The sequence below is a fragment of the Rhinoraja longicauda genome, chromosome 10 (genome assembly GCF_053455715.1).
Source record: "Rhinoraja longicauda isolate Sanriku21f chromosome 10, sRhiLon1.1, whole genome shotgun sequence".
Taxonomy (NCBI): domain Eukaryota; kingdom Metazoa; phylum Chordata; class Chondrichthyes; order Rajiformes; family Arhynchobatidae; genus Rhinoraja; species Rhinoraja longicauda.
The window spans coordinates 9,332,212-9,350,545 of record NC_135962.1 but is presented as its reverse complement, the minus strand read 5'-3'; the positions used below and the strand labels follow the sequence as shown (position 1 = coordinate 9,350,545).

Below are 18,334 nucleotides of genomic sequence, written 5' to 3'. Positions count from 1 at the left end.
TCAGCACTGGATGCAGGGCAAGCAACTGAGCAGCAGGAGGACCAGCGAGCCAGAAGGTGAGGGATGGAACGGGGTATGGACATGTCTCAGAACATTAGCCCGAGTGACGCTTGCTGTGTGCGTACTAGTGTCTACACACCGACAGGTGGCGCCATCAGCAATGGCAGCCTCGCCAATTGTCTGTCTACCTTTTCGTCCTTTTTGTTATTTTTAGTGTGTTTTAAAAGTTTGTGTTAATGTTCTCTGGTTTGTTTTATGTGGGGGGGGGCTGGGGAGGGGGAAACCTTTATTCAATCTCATACCTTGCTGGAGATGCGATTGTTTTCCGGATCGTATCTCCGGTCACTGCGGCCTAACATATTTTTTTCATATTTCAGATACAGCGTGGAAACAGGCCTTTTCGGCCCACCAAGTCCGCGCCGCCCAGCGATCCCTGCACATTAACACCATCCTACACACACTAGGGACAATTTTTACATTTACCCAGTCAATTAACCTACATACCTGTACGTCTTTGGAGTGTGGGAGGAAACCGAAGATCTCGGAGAAACCCACGCAGGTCATGGGGAGAACGTACAAACTCCTTACAGTACAGCACCCGTAGTCAGGATCGAACCAGAGTCTCCGGCGCTGCATTCGATGTAAAGCAGCAACTCTACCGTTGCGCCACCGTGCCGCCCTTCATGGAGCTGGCGGCCTTGCTCGAGACTGACTTTGAGCCCCACCGTGGGACCATGGACATACCATCGGAGTCTGCGATCCCTTGCCTGGGATCGATGGTCCAACTGTTGAACAGATCTCTCATATGCAAAGGATGTAGTCCCGATCTTCAAACCTATCTCAATGCGGCCTTTGCACATTTAACTGTTTTTAACAGCCACTTACGCTGTAGTTGTAACGCTGTAATGGTCTAACATGAAATTCTGCACTCTGCTTATTATTCTTTCTCACTATCTGTTGCACTTGTGTCTGGATAGATTATACTCATGTATGATGTGATGTGACATGACTGAATAGCTTACAAAACAAAGCTTTTCACTGTATCTCGGTACACTTGACAATAATAAACCTATACCAAAATTACATTTTGCTGCGGGCATGAATGGATTGCTTCACAGCTGGCTGGTGGGCGTATTTGGAAGCCAACCACTCGGTCTGGCTGGGTGCCAGCTGTAGCTTTGTTGCTCACTTTCTTGTTGGGGAGTTTTAGTTTAGTTTAGTTTAGTTTGTTTTAATAGTTGTAATAACAATGCATGGAGATTAACTGAGTATGAATGGTATGTAATATTACATCGTACCATCATAATCTACTGATAACGTCAGTGACAAAAATCAAAATTACCAATCTGCATTGGAAAAATATCATACTACTAAGCTGCTTGCACTTTTTCTCTGAAGTTATATAAATTACAATTCATTATATTTTATTCCATTTGATTTCGCCCATCATTGTCTTCACTTGTTTGTTCAATGATCTGTAATTAATATTAATAATGATGAAATGAAGGATTTCACAGGGGATTTTCTTCCTGTATAAATACACTGCTCTTTCTAATTTATAATGTAACAAGCTGGAATACTTGCCTCCTGCAGCCAACACATCCCAGACGATATGCATGAGCTAACAATACTTCATCAGGTGGAAAAGATTTACTACCTTATTCTTGCAGTAGTTGGAGTCTCTGGTAAGACATTAATCATTTGATATAAGCATCTGTCTCAGAAATAGAAACTTTGACAGAGTCATCTTCTGACAAAGCCATGGACGTGTTCTGATGTTAACTGGTCTTGCTGGTCATAAATAATGCCGACTAAGACATGACAGAGAGTGTCAGACATCTAGACTCATACATGTGTCAGAATGTGGACACTGAGACTGCCGACATGCTGAGAGTGAACACATCCACAGCAGATAAGGCAGCCTCAATGTTCACTAGCTGCAGTTAAACTGGGCTGGAGACATCTGGACACGTAGGTAGGGTGACAGTATCTGCCTCATGTTCCTCAATCACACGTCGAGAGGTGTGTCTGGTGCCGAATCAGAATACAAATATTACAATTGATATGAAGGGTCTCCACCTGAAATGCCTGTTCCTAACCTCCAGAGTTACTGCTTACTGTTTAACCTGCTGAGTTATTCCAGCACTGGGGGAAAGGAACCTGTGCAAGGGAGGCCTTAAGTATACCTAATAATTTATTGCTTTCAAAATATGCAGTCTTGATACCTGTAAGGATTCAGACTGTTGGACAGACAAGCAGTTGGCACCTAAAGAATGTCCAATGTTAAATAGAGGAGAGAATGGATAATGTGATGATCATAGTGTTTTTGATTAATTAGGGTAGAGGTAGCTTCCTTTACAAGCAGGATCAAAGGATCAAAAGTCCCTTGTATTAGAGTGACACAAGGAACTACAGATGCTGAAATCGTGAATCAAGCACAAAGTGCTGGAGTAACTCAGCAGGTAAGGCACCATCTCTAGAGAACATGGATAAGTGTTTCAGGCCAGGGATCTTCAGACCGATTGTAATTGGGGGGGTGGGGGGGAATTGGAAAAGAGGTGGTGGCAGGACAAATGCTGGCAAGTGATAAATGGATACAGGTGAGGGGGGGGGGGGTGATTGGAAGATAGTTGGACACAATTAAGAAATATATTATGTTGTGGTCTGTAACTTTCCTCGTGTTTTTTGTCAAATAGGTTTTGAAGATATTGAAAATGACAGATTAGTCACTTTGATCGTCCTTGGGACTAATAAAGTGGGAAAGCACATGCAGGAGGTTCTATGTAGAGAGCACCAGAAACTGAGGTCAAAAGAAAGAACAATGCCTTTTGTAACCTGATAATAAAAAGATAGATTTTTATCCATAAAATTATTTGGCTTAATCCTGTCAAGATTCAAAAAGAGGGATTTATATTCGCCAAGAACATTGCTGGTTGCAGAACCAAGTCAGGTAAATTAGGTTCAGGTACAGATCATCCAACATCTAATTAATGGGTGCATCAATCTCCATATGATTAAACGCCACCTCTTCCATATTTGTAATCCAAAGTAACCTTGCTTGCTAGGACTGTAATTGGTTTGGGGTTTTTGTAAGTCAATCAATGATAAGAAAATGAGGATCCTTTAATCGGATCCTGGCAATGCTCAATGAACAGCCTTCCTCCCCAACCCCACTGTCTCATGGTGGATCTATTGAAATCCAAAGATCTATAAATTAGAACAAATATAATCAATAACTGAACATGCACAGGCGTCTGAACTGGAGAATTCCAAGCCTCCTCGTATGTTACAATAAGATAACCTCCTGTTTTACAATCTCTGGATACTATTAGTCTGCCTTTCTTAATGTTTCTTCAAAGGACATCCCTTCAACCCAGGTATAATGAGCCTTATTTGTATCTCTGCTAAAGCAAGTGTACACATCTTCAAGACCAAGGTCACACCTCCATATAGTACTCTTGAATGTGGCCTCACTATATTATTACACTGTTACAGCCAGACTTCCCTCAGTGTGGTTTTCCCATCCCTTGCAATAAAGGGTGATGTGCAACTTGCCTTATTAATTGCTTTCTCAATTTACATGTTAACTTCTTTGCTTCTCTAACAAATGATTGCCAAGTGTCTCTGAACCACAGGATGTAATAGTTCCTCCACACTTAAAAATAATGTAGATTGTGAACATCTGAGGCACAAGCAGTAATCCCCGTTAGCAACAGCTTTTAACCTGAAAATAACAATATGTCCAGCCTCTCTATTTTTATTATATTGTTCATGTTGTTCTATAACAATACGGACATCATTTCCCTGCCCTATGAGCCCTATTTAGTGCAGCAATGTTTTGTATGGGACTTCAATTATACATTTTGTAACTCTGACATACAGCATCTACTGATCCTTCCTTACCTATTTCATTGGTTACATCCTCAACAATGAATCCCCTTCCATAAAGGCTTTGCATAGCCATAATGTAAAGATTGTATTTGTTTTAATGGCACTACCATATCCCAATTATAATTTCTCCCTCTCACTTGCAAGGGATCCATGGAACTTTGCAACTCTTCTTTGTTCAATCTTATATCAGTTCTTAAACACTTCTTATCTTGTTAATTTACTCTCCACTAACAGATTCTTCCCTGAGACTTGTAATCCTCTTCACAAGTTTTGCCAATCAACTGTCCTGAAATACTTTAGTCAGCAATGTATAATTTTAAGTGAATTTTTATTTTGTCAGTTAAATTGATATTCATTAAGAATTATGTAAAATGTTTGCCATTACATATCCATCATTATTTGCTTTAATCCGGTTTATCAATTTACCTGAACAATCTTGCCGCTCTGTTCTAATAGACTTTCTTTGTTTAATACTCTAGTTTTGTATTTAATTTAATTATGCCACTCTTAAACTCATTCGTTTAGTACCTGTTATGTTTCTGCTTCTCACCCTGTTCCCTGACTGTAACAATACTTACTAACCCTGTCATATTACACAGGATCATTTCAAAAATAGATTGTTCCCTGCTTGCCTCCAAAAATTTGTTTAAGAGAATTAAATTGAATACATTTTACAAATAAAACTACTTGTTTTTTTTAATGAACATCAGACTTCTGATCATTGCATTATTTCAGATTTCTTTCAATCATACATTCACCAAATTATAAATGTAATTTCAGTGGGGCTTTGAACTATTCTCTCTGATACCTCGTATCTTTTTTAGAATAATATCACATTCCATATCACTTAAGGTATGGAATAAGGTCGTTACCCAAAATCATCTGAGGGATGCTGTGAAGGTTTTGAGATGGTGCACGTTTGATCCAGATTTTGTACCAAAAAGACAGGACACTAGTTTTAAAAGATGGAGTTCTCAAGGTTTGACATCATATTGCACATTTTTACATAAGGGGTCTATGAACAGCTTTGAGAATCTGAAGAGGCAATTTGGTTTGAATAATGATGATTTCTATAGATACCTTCAAATTCGCCATTATATAGATCAAATACAAAAGGAATGTGCAGAAGTAAAATGGGATAATATTTTGTTAAATGTATTTATTGATGCTTACCATGGAGGCTCAAAACAGAAAACCATCTCAAAATTATACAAGGGTTTACGGCAGAGAAAAGGCAACTCACTGTATGTAAAACAGAAATGGGAAAGGGAAGGTAATCTGGTTCTAAAGGAAGAAACCTGGGAGAGCTTATGTGAGATACAATGGAAAACTTCAAGTTCAAATGTTTGGCGGGTGTTTTGCTGGAAAACCCTTATTAGGTTTTTTATTACACCAGTTCAAAAAAGGCATTACACAAATTCTTCTTCATGCTGGCGACAATGTGGGTGCCTTGAGGCAAACCATTTTCACATATTTTGGTCTTGTGTATCAGTGATCCCATTTTGGCAGGAGATTCATAAAGTTTTACAAAAAGTTTTTTATATGGATATTCCATTTAAATTTGAGCTTTTATATTTTGGTGCTTTACCAGTACAAAATGCTTCTATTAAAGATAAGTATCTTTTCCAGATCTTAAGTGCTGCCAGCAGGAAAGCTATTACTAGGAAGTGGTTGAAACCTGGAAAACCTAATGTGGATGACTGGATTAACATTGTATATGATATTTTTATAATGGAAAGGATAACTTTTGCTTTAAGATTGCAACAGGGAATATTTTTGAAAAGGTGGGAAAAATGGATGTTGTACATCATGCCCGTACGGCCATCATTCGTTTAAAGCGGATCTTTGTATCCTACTTCCGTGTCCTATCTAATTTTCCTTGATTTCATACCGCTCCAGAAGTAGTGATGAAATATTATAGAGGTATACCCCAAATGTTGGTTTTAGTTGTTTTTGTTTTTGTTTTTGTGTGTAGTTAAGTTTTGGATATAATAATAATAATAATAATATATTTATTTTATATAGCGCCTTAACACATGCACAAAGCGCTTTACAAAATACAATTAACATAGAAACAAACAGGCAAACAGACAAACTATCCTGACGGAAAAGCGGCGAATAATCAACGCCAGCGTCCTCTCACGTCAGGGTCCGGCAGTAGACATTAAAGAACACAAGACACACAGATACAATTTTTTACACAAAACAGCCATCACAGTGATTGCTCTAGGCATACCCTCACTGTGATGGAAGGCAAAGTCTTATCTCCTCCTCGTTCTTCTCCCGTGGCGCCACGAGGCGATCGAGGCTCCCAACCCCTTGAAGCCCCCACCGGGCGATGGAAAGTCCCAGGGTCGAGCCGAGCAGGCCGATGAAAGTTCTGAGCCCCCACCGGGCGATGGAAAATGCCGCGGCCGAGCCACGCAGGGCGATGAGAGTCCTGAGCCCCCACCGGGCGATGTAAAGTGCTGCGGCCGAGCCACGCAGGGTGATGAAGGGCCTGCGGGCGGGTTGATCGTGCCTCGTGCTTCGGGGCGGTCGAAGCTGCTGCGGCTGGAGCTCCCAAAAGCCGGTCGCCAGCCAGGGACCTGCGAACTCCAGATGTTGCGGTCTGCAGGGCCCACGGCCGAAGCCTCCGAGATGGTAAGTCCAGGCCCTGCGACCGGAGTCTTCGAGGTCGATCCCAGCTGGAGGCCGCCGACTCCACGATGTTAGGCCGTAGCGCGAACGGAAATACGACACGGTAAAGGTCGCATCTCCGTTGAGGAGGAGATTTAAAAAAAGGTTTCCCCCAACCCCCCCACCACCCCCCTACATACACAGAATTAAAAATAAAACAAAACGTACATTTAACATCAACATTGACTAAAAAACACAAAAAAAAAACGGAGAGACTGCCGGTGAGCCGCAGCTGCAGAACACAGCCACGCCCCTTGATCAAATGTCCAGTAAGTCATTACCCATCCTTGTAGTGCTTCCAATACATGTGGTATGCTTTATTTTGGGATATGCAGTATTTGTTAACTAAGGAGGGTTTAAGGTGAATGAGAATGTGTATCATTGCGGAATGTATGGAACTGGAAAATCATAATAAAAATAGAATTATTTTTAAAAAAGAATAATATCACAATGTGAGACTCCTACATCATGGATGGCACAGTGGCGCACCTGGTGGAACTGTTGCCTCACAGCACCGGGGTCCCGGCTTTGATCATAACCTCAGGTGCTGCCTGCGCAGAATTTGCATGTTCTCCCTGTGACTGCGTTGGTTTCCTCCAGGTGCATCGCTTTCTTCCCACATCCCAAAGGCTTGGCGATTTGTAGGTTAATTGGCCTCTGTAAATTGTCCCTTGCGTATTGGAAGTGGATGCGAATGTGGGATAACAGAGCTTGTGCGAACAAGTGGTCAATGATCGGCATGGACTCAGTGGACCTATCCATGCTCTATCTCTAAACTGAGTTATGCTTGGGTTCCCAAACCATGTTTCCTGTCTTTCCCTCAGGGATGTCCATTTGTATATTTCTTCCTCTCGAAGATGTTTTCTGAAAATAATTTCCCCCATTTCTAACTATTGTAGTCAACTTGATGGCCATTGTGATCCTGTCGAGAGGAAAGTGCGGACTCTCCAGGTGCATCACTCTCTACCTGGTGGCCATGGCAACGGCGGATCTGATGGTGATTTTCACCGATGTGATACTGTACACGATCATTCCGTTTCATTTCCCGGGAACATACCTGGACACCACTCCTGCAAAGTCCCTCCTGCTCGTCCTGCTCTTTGCAGCAACCGATGTCTCTGTCTGGTTCACCGTCACTTTCACCTTCGACCGATTTGTTGCCATCTGTTGTCAGAGGCTGAGAACCAAATATTGTACCACAGAAACTGCCACAGTGGTTCTAATAGCAGTGAGCGTGATGCTCAGTCTGAAGAACATCCCTCTGTACTTTATATATGAGCCTGAGTATATTGTTGATGATGTACCCTGGGGGAGCACCATATCACTGAGTTTTTACACTAAAACTGCATGGGTAGCTTTTGACTTGTTCTGCATTACTTTAACTCCTTGCTTCGCATTCCTTCTGATTCTGCCGCTCAACGCTCTGACTGTCAGATTCATTCTGGTGTCGGGTAAAATCCGCAGGAGGCTCCAGAAAAGCGGTAATTGTGAGGATCGCAACGACCCAGAGATGGAGAAGCGAAGGAAACCCATCATCTTGCTCTTCACCATATCAGGCAGCTTTATAGTTTTGTGGATGACAAGAGTGCTGCATGCCCTTTATTACCGAATCACCAACAAACATGATCTCACGGGCCCGGGCTACATCGCTGAACAAACTGGCTACATGCTGCAGCTTCTGAGCTCCTGCACCAACACCTGTATTTACGTGGTGACCCAGACTAAGTTCAGAGAGGAGCTAAGGGACGCCCTGATGTACCCATTCACTGCAGTTGTTGCATGGTTTCAGTGAAGCCACCTTCATATCCACCTTCCCAGTGCCCTCCTCTCAGCCATTCTACTCCCTCTCTCTCTGAATCTGTGAGTGGATTGGGTATGCAAGTAGTTCCCCATGTGTAACTTGACTGGGTGCATCATGGCCTGGTATGGTAATTCCATCTTACAGGAATACAGGAAGCTGCAGAGAGTGTGGACTTAGCCTGGTCAATCACGGGTACAGCCGTCCCCACCATCCTAAGCATCTACGTGATCTACGTCTCTACAAGATGGCAGCGCCTACCATCAAAGATCCCCACCATGCCGGCCACGCTCTCTCCTTGAGGCTTCCATCGGGCAGGAGGTACAAAATCCCTCACCACCATGTTCAGGAACTGTTACTTTCCTACAGCCATCGAGTCCTTGAACCAAGTTGCACTGTGAGGACAGGGGAACAAATATCCTGACAATATGTTTCAACTCTGGTACCCCAGAAGGATGTGTTCATAGCCCCTAACTATATTTCCTATATACTCATGAGTGTGGGTCCAATTTCTGCAAATGACAGCACTGTGGTGGGCCAGAACTCGAACAATGACGAGAGAGACAGGAAGGTGAAAGAGAACGTAGTTACATCCAGAGAAGTCAACAACCTCTCCCTCAATATCAGAAATATGAAGGAGCTAGTTGTTGTCTTTAGGAAGTGAGGTGTATACACCCCAGTCAGCATCAAAGTTTCTGAATTTGAAATGGTCAAGAGCTTCAAGTTCCTTGGCGTATATATCACCAACAATCTGTCTTGCACCAAGCACATTGAAGCTAGTCTTTCACTTCCTTGAGAGACTGTGGAAATTCGGCATCTCTCCAACAACTCTCATCAAGTTATACAGATGCACCATAGATAGCATACTATCCCGTTGCATCACAGCTTGGTTGGAAACAGCTCTTCGTAAGACCACAAACAAAATTGTAGATGTAATGCGGTCCATCACATGACCATGGGATTGATTTCTATTTGGTTTTGTACCAATGTCTTGTTTCATGCACAGTCTTTTTCTTTCCACAGCCTCGAGGAATTTATTTAATTGTAAGATTCTGTGTGTTATTTGAGTCCATGTGCCCATGATGCTGCAGCAAGCAAGATTTTCAATGCATCTGTACCTTACTATACTGTGCAAAATAAAATAAACTCAACTCAACTTGACTTGACTTAGTGGGATAATGCTGAAGTCACTGGCTCCTGTTGCAAGGGAACAGGTTCAAGGATCTGACTGATAGAACAGAAAAAGGCTCACACTCCAGTTACAGTATAAATCAAGTTTATTGGCAATAGAGAGTAAACTTCCACTTCTCTAGGTATGTGTGAGGCCCTTTCTACAGCAGCACAATTCTCTCTCTCTATTCACCCTTCCAAGGAGTCGGTCGCAACCCAGTCTGTCAGGGAGGCCTTCCATTTAACATCATTTATTGGCAATAGGGAGTAAACATCTACTTATCTCGGTATGTGCAGGATCCTGTCTACAGCAGCACACCTCCCTCTCCCTGTGCCCTGTCCGAGGCACCGGTCGCGATCCCAGCCCTTCGATGACTTTTTGGAGAACAATGGAGCATGCTGCAGATGCCTGCTTTATACCAAGTGAAGCAAAAGGCCCCCATAGCACTACTTCTAGTCAATAGGATTCCGAAATGCGCCATTAAGTCCCCCAATAGAGTCATAGAGTCATAGAGTGATACAGCGTGGAAACAGGCCCTTTCGCCCAACTTCCCCACGCAGGCCAACATGACCCAGCTACACTAATCCCACTTGCCTGCATTTGGTCCATATCCCTCCAAACCTGTCCTATCCATGTACCTGTCTAACTGTTTCTTAAACGTTGGGATAGTCCCAGCCTCAACTACCTCATCTGGCAGCTTGTTCCTTACACCCACCACCCTTTGTGTGAAAAAGTTACCCCTCAGATTCCTGTTAAATCTTTTCCCCTTCACTGTAAACCTATGTCCTCTGGTCCTCGATTCACCTACTCTGGGCAAGAGACTGTGCATCTACCCGATCTATTATCTGTCGATAGCAGGGGCCCACAGCATTTCCCACCATCTCTTGTTAGCAAGCAAAGCCCTATTAACTTTTTGTTAACTACAGACTATTCGCACGCCAGGCTCTCTCATTACAACTCCCTGTTCAGAGAAAGTGTTCTGCTGTATTGAGTGGCACCACCAGTGTGTTGAATGGAGTAGATTCAGAGCAGGCCCAACAGCTATTGATGGGACACTGTGGGCCCCCAGCTGTTGTGGTACAATACCTCCTCCCACATCACCTTCAGTTTCAGCCATGGATAAATGGGTCACCTGCAGGATCAGAGCCAGGAGCAGCACCAGCTGCACCAAAACATGAAGACAAACAACACAAAAAGGTGGAGAAATTCAGTGGGACAGGCAGCATCTCTGGAGGGAAGGAAAGTGAGATGCTGCCTGTCCCGCTGAGTTACTCCAGATTTTTGTGTCTACCTTCGGTTTAAACCAGCATCTGCAGTTCCTTCATACACAAGACAAACAACACTGCAGATGCTGGAATCTAGAATTTTAAAAAAAAGCTGGAAGACCTCAGCAGGTCAAGCAGCACGTGTGGAGAGAAATGCTTTAAAGTTGGTGCTTTGGGTTGAGCCTTAGCAGAGGGAAGGTTGCCAGTATTTAGTAGTATAAGACAGGGTGGGAAAGAGGGTGGAAGGTGATAGATAGAGCCCATCATTTACTCCCCCCCCCCTCACATTGCAATATACTGACTCTCTGTCCAATCCCTCTCAATCGATGCATGGTTTTGACCCAAAATGTCAACACTTTCTTTTTGCTTCCACAGGTGCTGAGTTCATCCTGCCTTCTGTTTTTCATACCAAAGCTTGATTCTACCAACCTAGTGAAGCTGCATCACAGGACAGAACATTCAGCAAACAGTGGGAGCACCGTGTAAAGATACCACCAATTTATCAGGGCAGAGTTCTGATGTCCTGAGAGTAGTGGTGAGCTGCTGAGATGGGGAATGAGTCTGTGTATATCCCCATGTTCAGTGGTGGCAGGGCCCAGAACTACCTCCGCCCATTTGACTTCCCCCCCATCTTTATGACGCTGCTTTTTAGCCAATTCAATTCACCCCACAGGAGAGCAAAAGGTAGCTGAGCGCACTGGATGTCAAAGTTTATGCATCGCCACCGCACCATCCCAGCTGCAAGTCCGAGCTGCTCCAGAAATCCTGGCACCTCTTTCAGGATAGTCACCATCGGCTAGAAGCCCATGAAGAGGGGAATTGCCTAAATCTGTTAGGCCTTCAAAAGGCCCTATAAATCCATTTAAGCCAACAACTGCACCAGCAGCTTACTCCCCATCCTCCGCTAAGTGATTGAAGCTGTCTTCACTTCTGCTGACAGCAATAATCTCCAAACCTGCGCCTTGCTTGGGCTGCTGTGAGAACAAATGCCTCCCGCCCTCCTTAACCCTTTGTTGAAGAGATGAATGCAGAGGTGAGCTGTGGGCACCGAGAGCATGGGCTGGAGTGTATCATGGGACCACAACAGGAAGGGGCCATTAAAGGAAGCTGTTTCAAAAATGGGTGGAGCCGAGATCAGTAAGGAAGGCTATTAAAAGATGCCACTGGATAGAGTTTAATCTGAGCAAGAGTAAGGTGTCGCAGTTTGGGGGGTCTTTGTGCCACCCCCAAACTGAGGGCAGCACAATGATGCAGCAGTAGACTGGTGCCTTACTGCACTAGAGATGCGGGTTCGATCCTGACTACGGTGCTGTCTGTAAGGAAGTTTGTATGTTCTCCCCGTGACCCTGTGGGTTTCCCCAGGTGCTCTGGTTTTCTTCCACACTCCAAGGACGCACAGGTTTGTAGGTTAACCTGGCTTTGGTAAAAATATTAATTTGTCCCTGTGTAGGGTAGTGCTAGGGTGATTGCTGGTCGGGGTGGAATCGGTTGGCAGAAGGGTTTGTTTCCTCACTGTGTCTCTAAAATCAAAAGTCTAAAGTCCAAATGTAAGAAAGTATACAGTTAATGGTAGGACCCTTAACAAAACTGATGTGCAGAGAGTTCTTGGGATCGAAGTCCATAGCTCCCTGAAAGTAGCAACACTAGTAGATAAAGTCATAGAGCAGGCATATGGCATGATTGCCTTCATCAGTCAGGGCATTGACTACAAGAGTCAGGAGGTCGTGTGACAATGAAACTTTAGATAGGCTGTATTTGGAGTATAGTGTGCACCCCAGTCAGAAAGGATGTGGAGGTTTTGAGGAAACTGCAGAAGAGGCTTAACTGGATGCTGCCAAGATTAGAAGGTATTAGCAAAATTCGACCAATTTGGATTATTTTCTCTGCCGTTTGAGGTTGAGGAGAGATCTGATCGAAATATATAACATATCAGGGATGATGCCAGGTTGAGCAGTGACCACACCAACACTGGCAGTATATACTCACATAATAAATTTTATGTACATTGGTAAGAAAGTCGAGGACCGCAGGGGGGCACTGTTCTTCACTAGCAGGGACATGTGCAGTGGAGCTGGCAATCTCAAGCTTGTCCCAGCAGCTCAGTCCTGGTGTCGAAGGAGGAGGCATGGCAATCTCAGGTTTCACCCTGCAGTTCACCCTTGCCTTGAAAGGTGGGGCTGGCAGCCTTAGGGGTATCTTGGCAGTTCAGCTTTGGGGCTTGGAGAGGCAGCACTGGCAGTCTCTGAATTATCCTGGCATCATCTGTCATTCATGGAAAGGTTCTTCCGGACCAACACTTTTGACCACAAGTCCATCGGGCAGTGGTCAGCACGGAACGTCCTGCAGGCACTGCAGGTAAATTTCTCCATGGATCCTGTGGCGTGGTTCCCAGAGCAGACTGCCCAGCTTGTCTGGCAAAATGCCTCATCACCAGAACTCACCAACAAGTACCATGACCTGGTTTGGCTGGCGGTGAGGGGAGCCCTGCCAGTCAGATCCTTCCTGAATCGCCGGAGCCTCACTACCAGCGCACGCTGCCATCGGGACGGCTGCTATGGAGAGGAGATGGTTTCCCACTTCTTCGCAGAGTGTGGATTTGCAAAGAGAGTCTGGGGAGGCTTGCAAGGGTCCCTGTCACGATTTATTCTGAACAGCTCCGTCATGGAGGACTCTGTGATCTATAGACTGTTCCAAGGGACTCCTTCAGAGACTGATGTCGAGTGCTGATGGAAGGTCATCAACTCGGTGAAAGACGCTCTTTGGTCTGCACGAGCTTTGTTGACCTCCCAGCGGAGCGAGCTGTCCGGTGGGGAATGTTGCCGACTGGCCCACTGCAGACTGCAGGAGTACGTGCTGAGGGACGCACTGATGCTTGGTGTAGCCAATGCCATGGCTTTGTGGGGGAGGGCCACAGTCTAGGGTCCTTCCGCTGCCGGATATGGGGGGGGCAGGGTGTGGTGGAGAGAGACGCCCCTCCAAATAAGGGAAGGATTCCACGCCAGTGGGCATGAGTGGAAATGGTGGTGGTTAATTTTGTATAATTTTTGTATTGAATATCTGTATTGAATATCTGTATTGAATGTATGTATAGCCTCCGAGAATGTCGGATGGAGTTTTGGAAATAACATGTTTTGTATAATAAAAAAATCCTGGCAGCTCAGGTTTTGTCTCAATCTCTCAATCTAGACTAGAACTTGAACTGCCCAGGCATAGAAGGATATTTGCCAAGCGCTGGAAGATGAGATTAATGTGGATGGATGGCCTGGATGTGCTGGGCTGAATGGCCTGTTTTAATGCTGTATTACTATTTGACCTGGTAGTAATTACACCTGAAGAAAGTTCTGAAATTAGAAAGGCCTCTAATGTCCAGCTGCACCCACCACTCCCCTGCCTCAGCGCACAGACCTGCTTCGAGCACGTCCAGGTTTCCGTCACCAAAGCCAATGGGTCTCTGATCCGTGGCCCCATGGAGTGTGCTGCTGTGCATAAACTGCCATGAGCAGTGTGCCTCAAAGGGCTTTTGGTCAGTGGAAAACCATCAGATGCTGTGTTCAGCTGAGCAGGATCCTCTTAGGAACAATGCAGCTCTCCATCTACCGCCCATTGTGGCCTGTAACCCACGACAACCGCACACCTTTGGCCATTTTCACAATTTTTTAGTGAGGGATCGAAAGGCTCCAAAAATAGGACAACCACGATTTCCAGCATCAGGCTGCGGGGGCTGTCGATTGCGAGCTGGAACAACACTTCCACAGGCCAGGTAATCTTGTGCGGTGCACTCCGGAACTCAACAGAGTCCTGATTGGCTGCTGTCAGCAGCATGACCTCAGGATGGTGTCACCCTCAGCACTGGGTGCAGGACAAGCAACTGAGCAGCAGGAGGAGCCAGTGAGCCAGAAGGTGAGGGATGGAACGGGGTATGGACATGTCTCAGAACATTAGCCCGAGTGACGCTTGCTGTGTGCATACTAGTGTCTACACACCACCAGGTGGCGCCATCAGCAATGGCAGCCTCGCCAACGGTCTGTCTAGCTTTTCGTCCTTTATGTTATTTTTAGTGTGTTTTAAAGGTTTGTGTTAATGTTCTCTGGTTTGGTTTATGTTGGGGGGGGGGGGGGGGGGGGTTGGGGGGGGGGGGGGGGGGGGGGGGTTGGGGAGGGGGTCGGGGGAAACCTTTATTCAATCTCATACCTTGCTGGAGATGCGATTATTTTCCGGATCGTATCTCCGGTCACTGCGGCCTAACATCATGGAGCTGACGGCCTTGCTCAAGACTGACTTTGAGCTCCACCGCGGGACCATGGACATACCATCGGAGTCTGCGATCCCTTGCCTGGGATCGACGGTCCAACTGCGGCCTGCGGATTTCAACCTCGACTAGTCCTGACCCGGGGTCCGATCGCCCGGCGCGGGGGAGCTGAGATTCCCCTCGATGCAGGAGCTTGATCGCCCCGTCACGGAGGGCCCAACCACCGGCTACGGGAGCCAAGATCGTTCCATCAACGGAAGGCTCATGGCCCCCGACAAAAAACAAAGAATGGAAGGAGATTGAACTTTGTTTCACCTTCCATCACAGTGAGAAATGTGGAGGAGTCACTGTGGTGGATGCTTATGTTAAAATGTATTTTGTGTGTTTTGGTGCTTTTTTTTGGTATGACTGTATGGCAAATCGAATTCCTCGTATTTTGCAAAACATACTTTGCTAATAAAGTATGATTATGATTATTATGATTATGATCTGACGCAGACATGCACAAAGGTGGCCATCAGGACTAGGGCACTGTTGGTTATGTTTCTCCCCGTTTCTCTGGAAACTTGCATCTCATGACTTTTTAGTTGTAGTTATGCAGCATGGAAACAGGCACTTCGGCCCACCGAGTCCACATCAGCCAACCATCACCCTTACACTAGTTCTATGCATATAACCATATAACCATATAACAATTACAGCACAGAAAAAGGCCCGTTCGGCCCTACCATTCCACGCCGACCACTTTCTCTGACCTAGTCTCATCTACCTGCTCTCAGACCATAACCCTCCAATCCCCTCCCATCCATATACCTATCCAATTTACTCTTAAATAATAAAATCGAGCCTGCCTCCACCACTTCCACCGGAAGCTCATTCCATACAGCCACCACCCTCTGAGTAAAAAAGTTACCCCTCAAGTTACCCCTAAACTTTTGTTCCTTAATTCTGAAGTTATGTCCCCTTGTTGGAGTCTTCGCCACTCTCAATGGGAAAAGCCTACCCACGTCAACTCTATCCGTCCCTCTTAAAATTTTAAAAACCTCTATCAAGTCCCCACTCAACCTTCTACGCTCCAAAGAATAAAGACCCAACCTGTTCAACCTCTCTCTGTAGCTTAAGTGCTGAAACCCAGGCAACATTCTAATAAATCTCCTCTGTACCCTCTCCATTTTGTCGACATCCTTCCTATAATTTGGCGACCAGAACTGCACACCATACTCCAGATTCGGCCTCACCAATGCCCTATACAATTTTAACATTACATCCCAACTTCTATATTCGATGCTCTGATTTATAAAGACAAGCATACCAAACGCCTTCTTCACCACCCTATCCACATGAGATTCCACCTTCAGGGAACAATGCACAGTTATTCCCAGATCCCTCTGTTCCACTGCATTCCTCAATTCCCTACCATTTACCCTGTACGTCCTATTTTGATTTGTCCTACCAAAATGCAGCACCTCACACTGGGGACAACTTACAGAAGCCAAACAACCTACAAACCCGTATGTCTTTGAAAAGTGGGAGAAAACTGTAGTACCTAGAGAAAGCCCACGTGGTCATGGGGAGAACATACAAAACTCCCTACAGAAAGCACCCGCAGTCAGGATCGGGTCTCTGGGGTCCCAGTGGCTAATGAGCAGCAACAGACAAAAGCAGGTGCAAGCAGGTGTGGGCCATTCGGCCTGTCGAGCCGACTCCACCATTCAACAGGATCAAGGCCACTTTGTTACTACATTGCTACTTTCTCTCTCCTGTACTAATCACGTAAGCCTCAATTTATTTAATTTCCAAAAATTGTATCAGGTGTACTCATAGTCACAGCCCTCTTGGGTAGACAATTCCAAACATCAAGCTCAGGTCAATAGATTTCTTCTCAACTCTGTCCTGACTGGCCAACCCCTTCTCATGGCTCTGTGACCCCCGGTTCCAGATACATGGGTATCTGGAACCAGTTGCTACCTGAAAGCGCCAGAGAACCGGGTTCAATCCTGACCACGGGTGCTGTCTGTATAGAGTTTGTACGTTCACTCCGTGACCGCGTAGGTTTTCTCCGGGTGCTCCGGTTTCTTCCCACAGTCCAAAGACGTACAGGTATGTAGGTTAATTGGCTCTGGAAAAAATGTAAATTGTTCTTCGTGTGCAGGATAGTGTTAGTGTATGGGGATCGCTGGTCGGCATGGAACCGCTGGGCTGAAAGGCCTGTTTCCGCACTTTATCTCTAAACCAAACTAAACTAAATTAAACTAAATGTCAGTCACTAGGTGACACGAGTCTACCTCTCATCTTTTACATTTTATCAGGATTCCCTTTAATTCCGGAGACTACAGGCCGAGTCTTTATCATAATCTGTTCACACGTGACAAATGCCCCCATTCCAGGAAGCAGTCAGGTTTGGAACTGCCAGCTCAGAATGGGGAGGCTGCAAATGTTACTGGAGAGGATGCTGACTGGAGTGATCTCCCTCTGCAAGGGGACAGTTTAAAAAAAATATATTTATTTTTATTGAAGGAAAGATACAATACGAGTGACATAATGCATTACATTCCCCTCCATTTTGTATTTTATATATAACAACAAAAATAACCCTCACCCACCATCCCTGGACACCCCTTTGCAGCTGATGTGTTCACAATACATCATATCACAAATACAAATGCACAATTTGACAGCAAAACCTCTACATTCTTCCAAGGCGCAGGCCCATACATATCTACAACATGTCAGATGGTTCAGGATACACTCATTCACTATGCATCAGCCATCCTGTGAGGTAATCGGCAATTGTGTAAACAAAAATAAGTAAATAAATAAAAGTAAAACATAATTAAAGGCAGATCCCCAACTACAATCAAGTGCCCTCAGTCAGTGGGTAGTTCTTTTAGATTCTCAAAGTATGACAGAAAAGGTTCCCATTTTGAATAAAACATTTTCACAGCCCCCCTCAGTGTAAATTTGATCTTTTCTAGTTTTAGAAAAAACATTTTGTCCTCTAGCCAAGCGGCAGCAGATGGAGGAGTTGTAGATTTCCTGACCAGCAAAATTCTCCTATGGGCCAATAGTGATGTGAATGCAATGATGTCCGATTGGTTTTTATTTAAACCCAAAGTTCCATCTGATACGCCAAATACAACGGGAAGTGGGCAAAGCCTCACTGTCACCACAAGGACTTCACTCATGGTTTTAAAAACCACTGTCCAGCAGTCACCAAGTTTGGGGCAGGACCAGAATGTGTGAGCTAGATTGGCTGGAGAGAAGGAGCACCTGTCTGCAAG

At 45.0% G+C, this 18,334-nt stretch overlaps 1 protein-coding gene across 1 annotated transcript; it reads left to right on the top strand.

Annotated features, from left to right (window-relative positions):
• The first annotated feature begins 1,612 nt into the window (after window positions 1-1,612).
• On the top strand, window positions 1,613-8,362 carry LOC144597585 (putative G-protein coupled receptor 139). The gene is made up of 2 exons (XM_078407080.1): window positions 1,613-1,685; window positions 7,470-8,362. The coding sequence occupies exons 1-2, from the start codon at window positions 1,613-1,615 to the stop codon at window positions 8,360-8,362; spliced, it is 966 nt and encodes a 321-aa protein (XP_078263206.1).
• Window positions 8,363-18,334: the final 9,972 nt, after the last annotated feature.

Bases quoted from the DNA above. Each gene is read 5' to 3' on its own strand.
- LOC144597585 (XM_078407080.1), top strand. From the start codon at position 1,613: ATGCATGAGCTAACAATACTTCATCAGGTGGAAAAGATTTACTACCTT. The intron at 1,686-7,469 runs GTAAGACATTAA...TAACTATTGTAG, and splicing joins TGCAGTAGTTGGAGTCTCTG to TCAACTTGATGGCCATTGTG.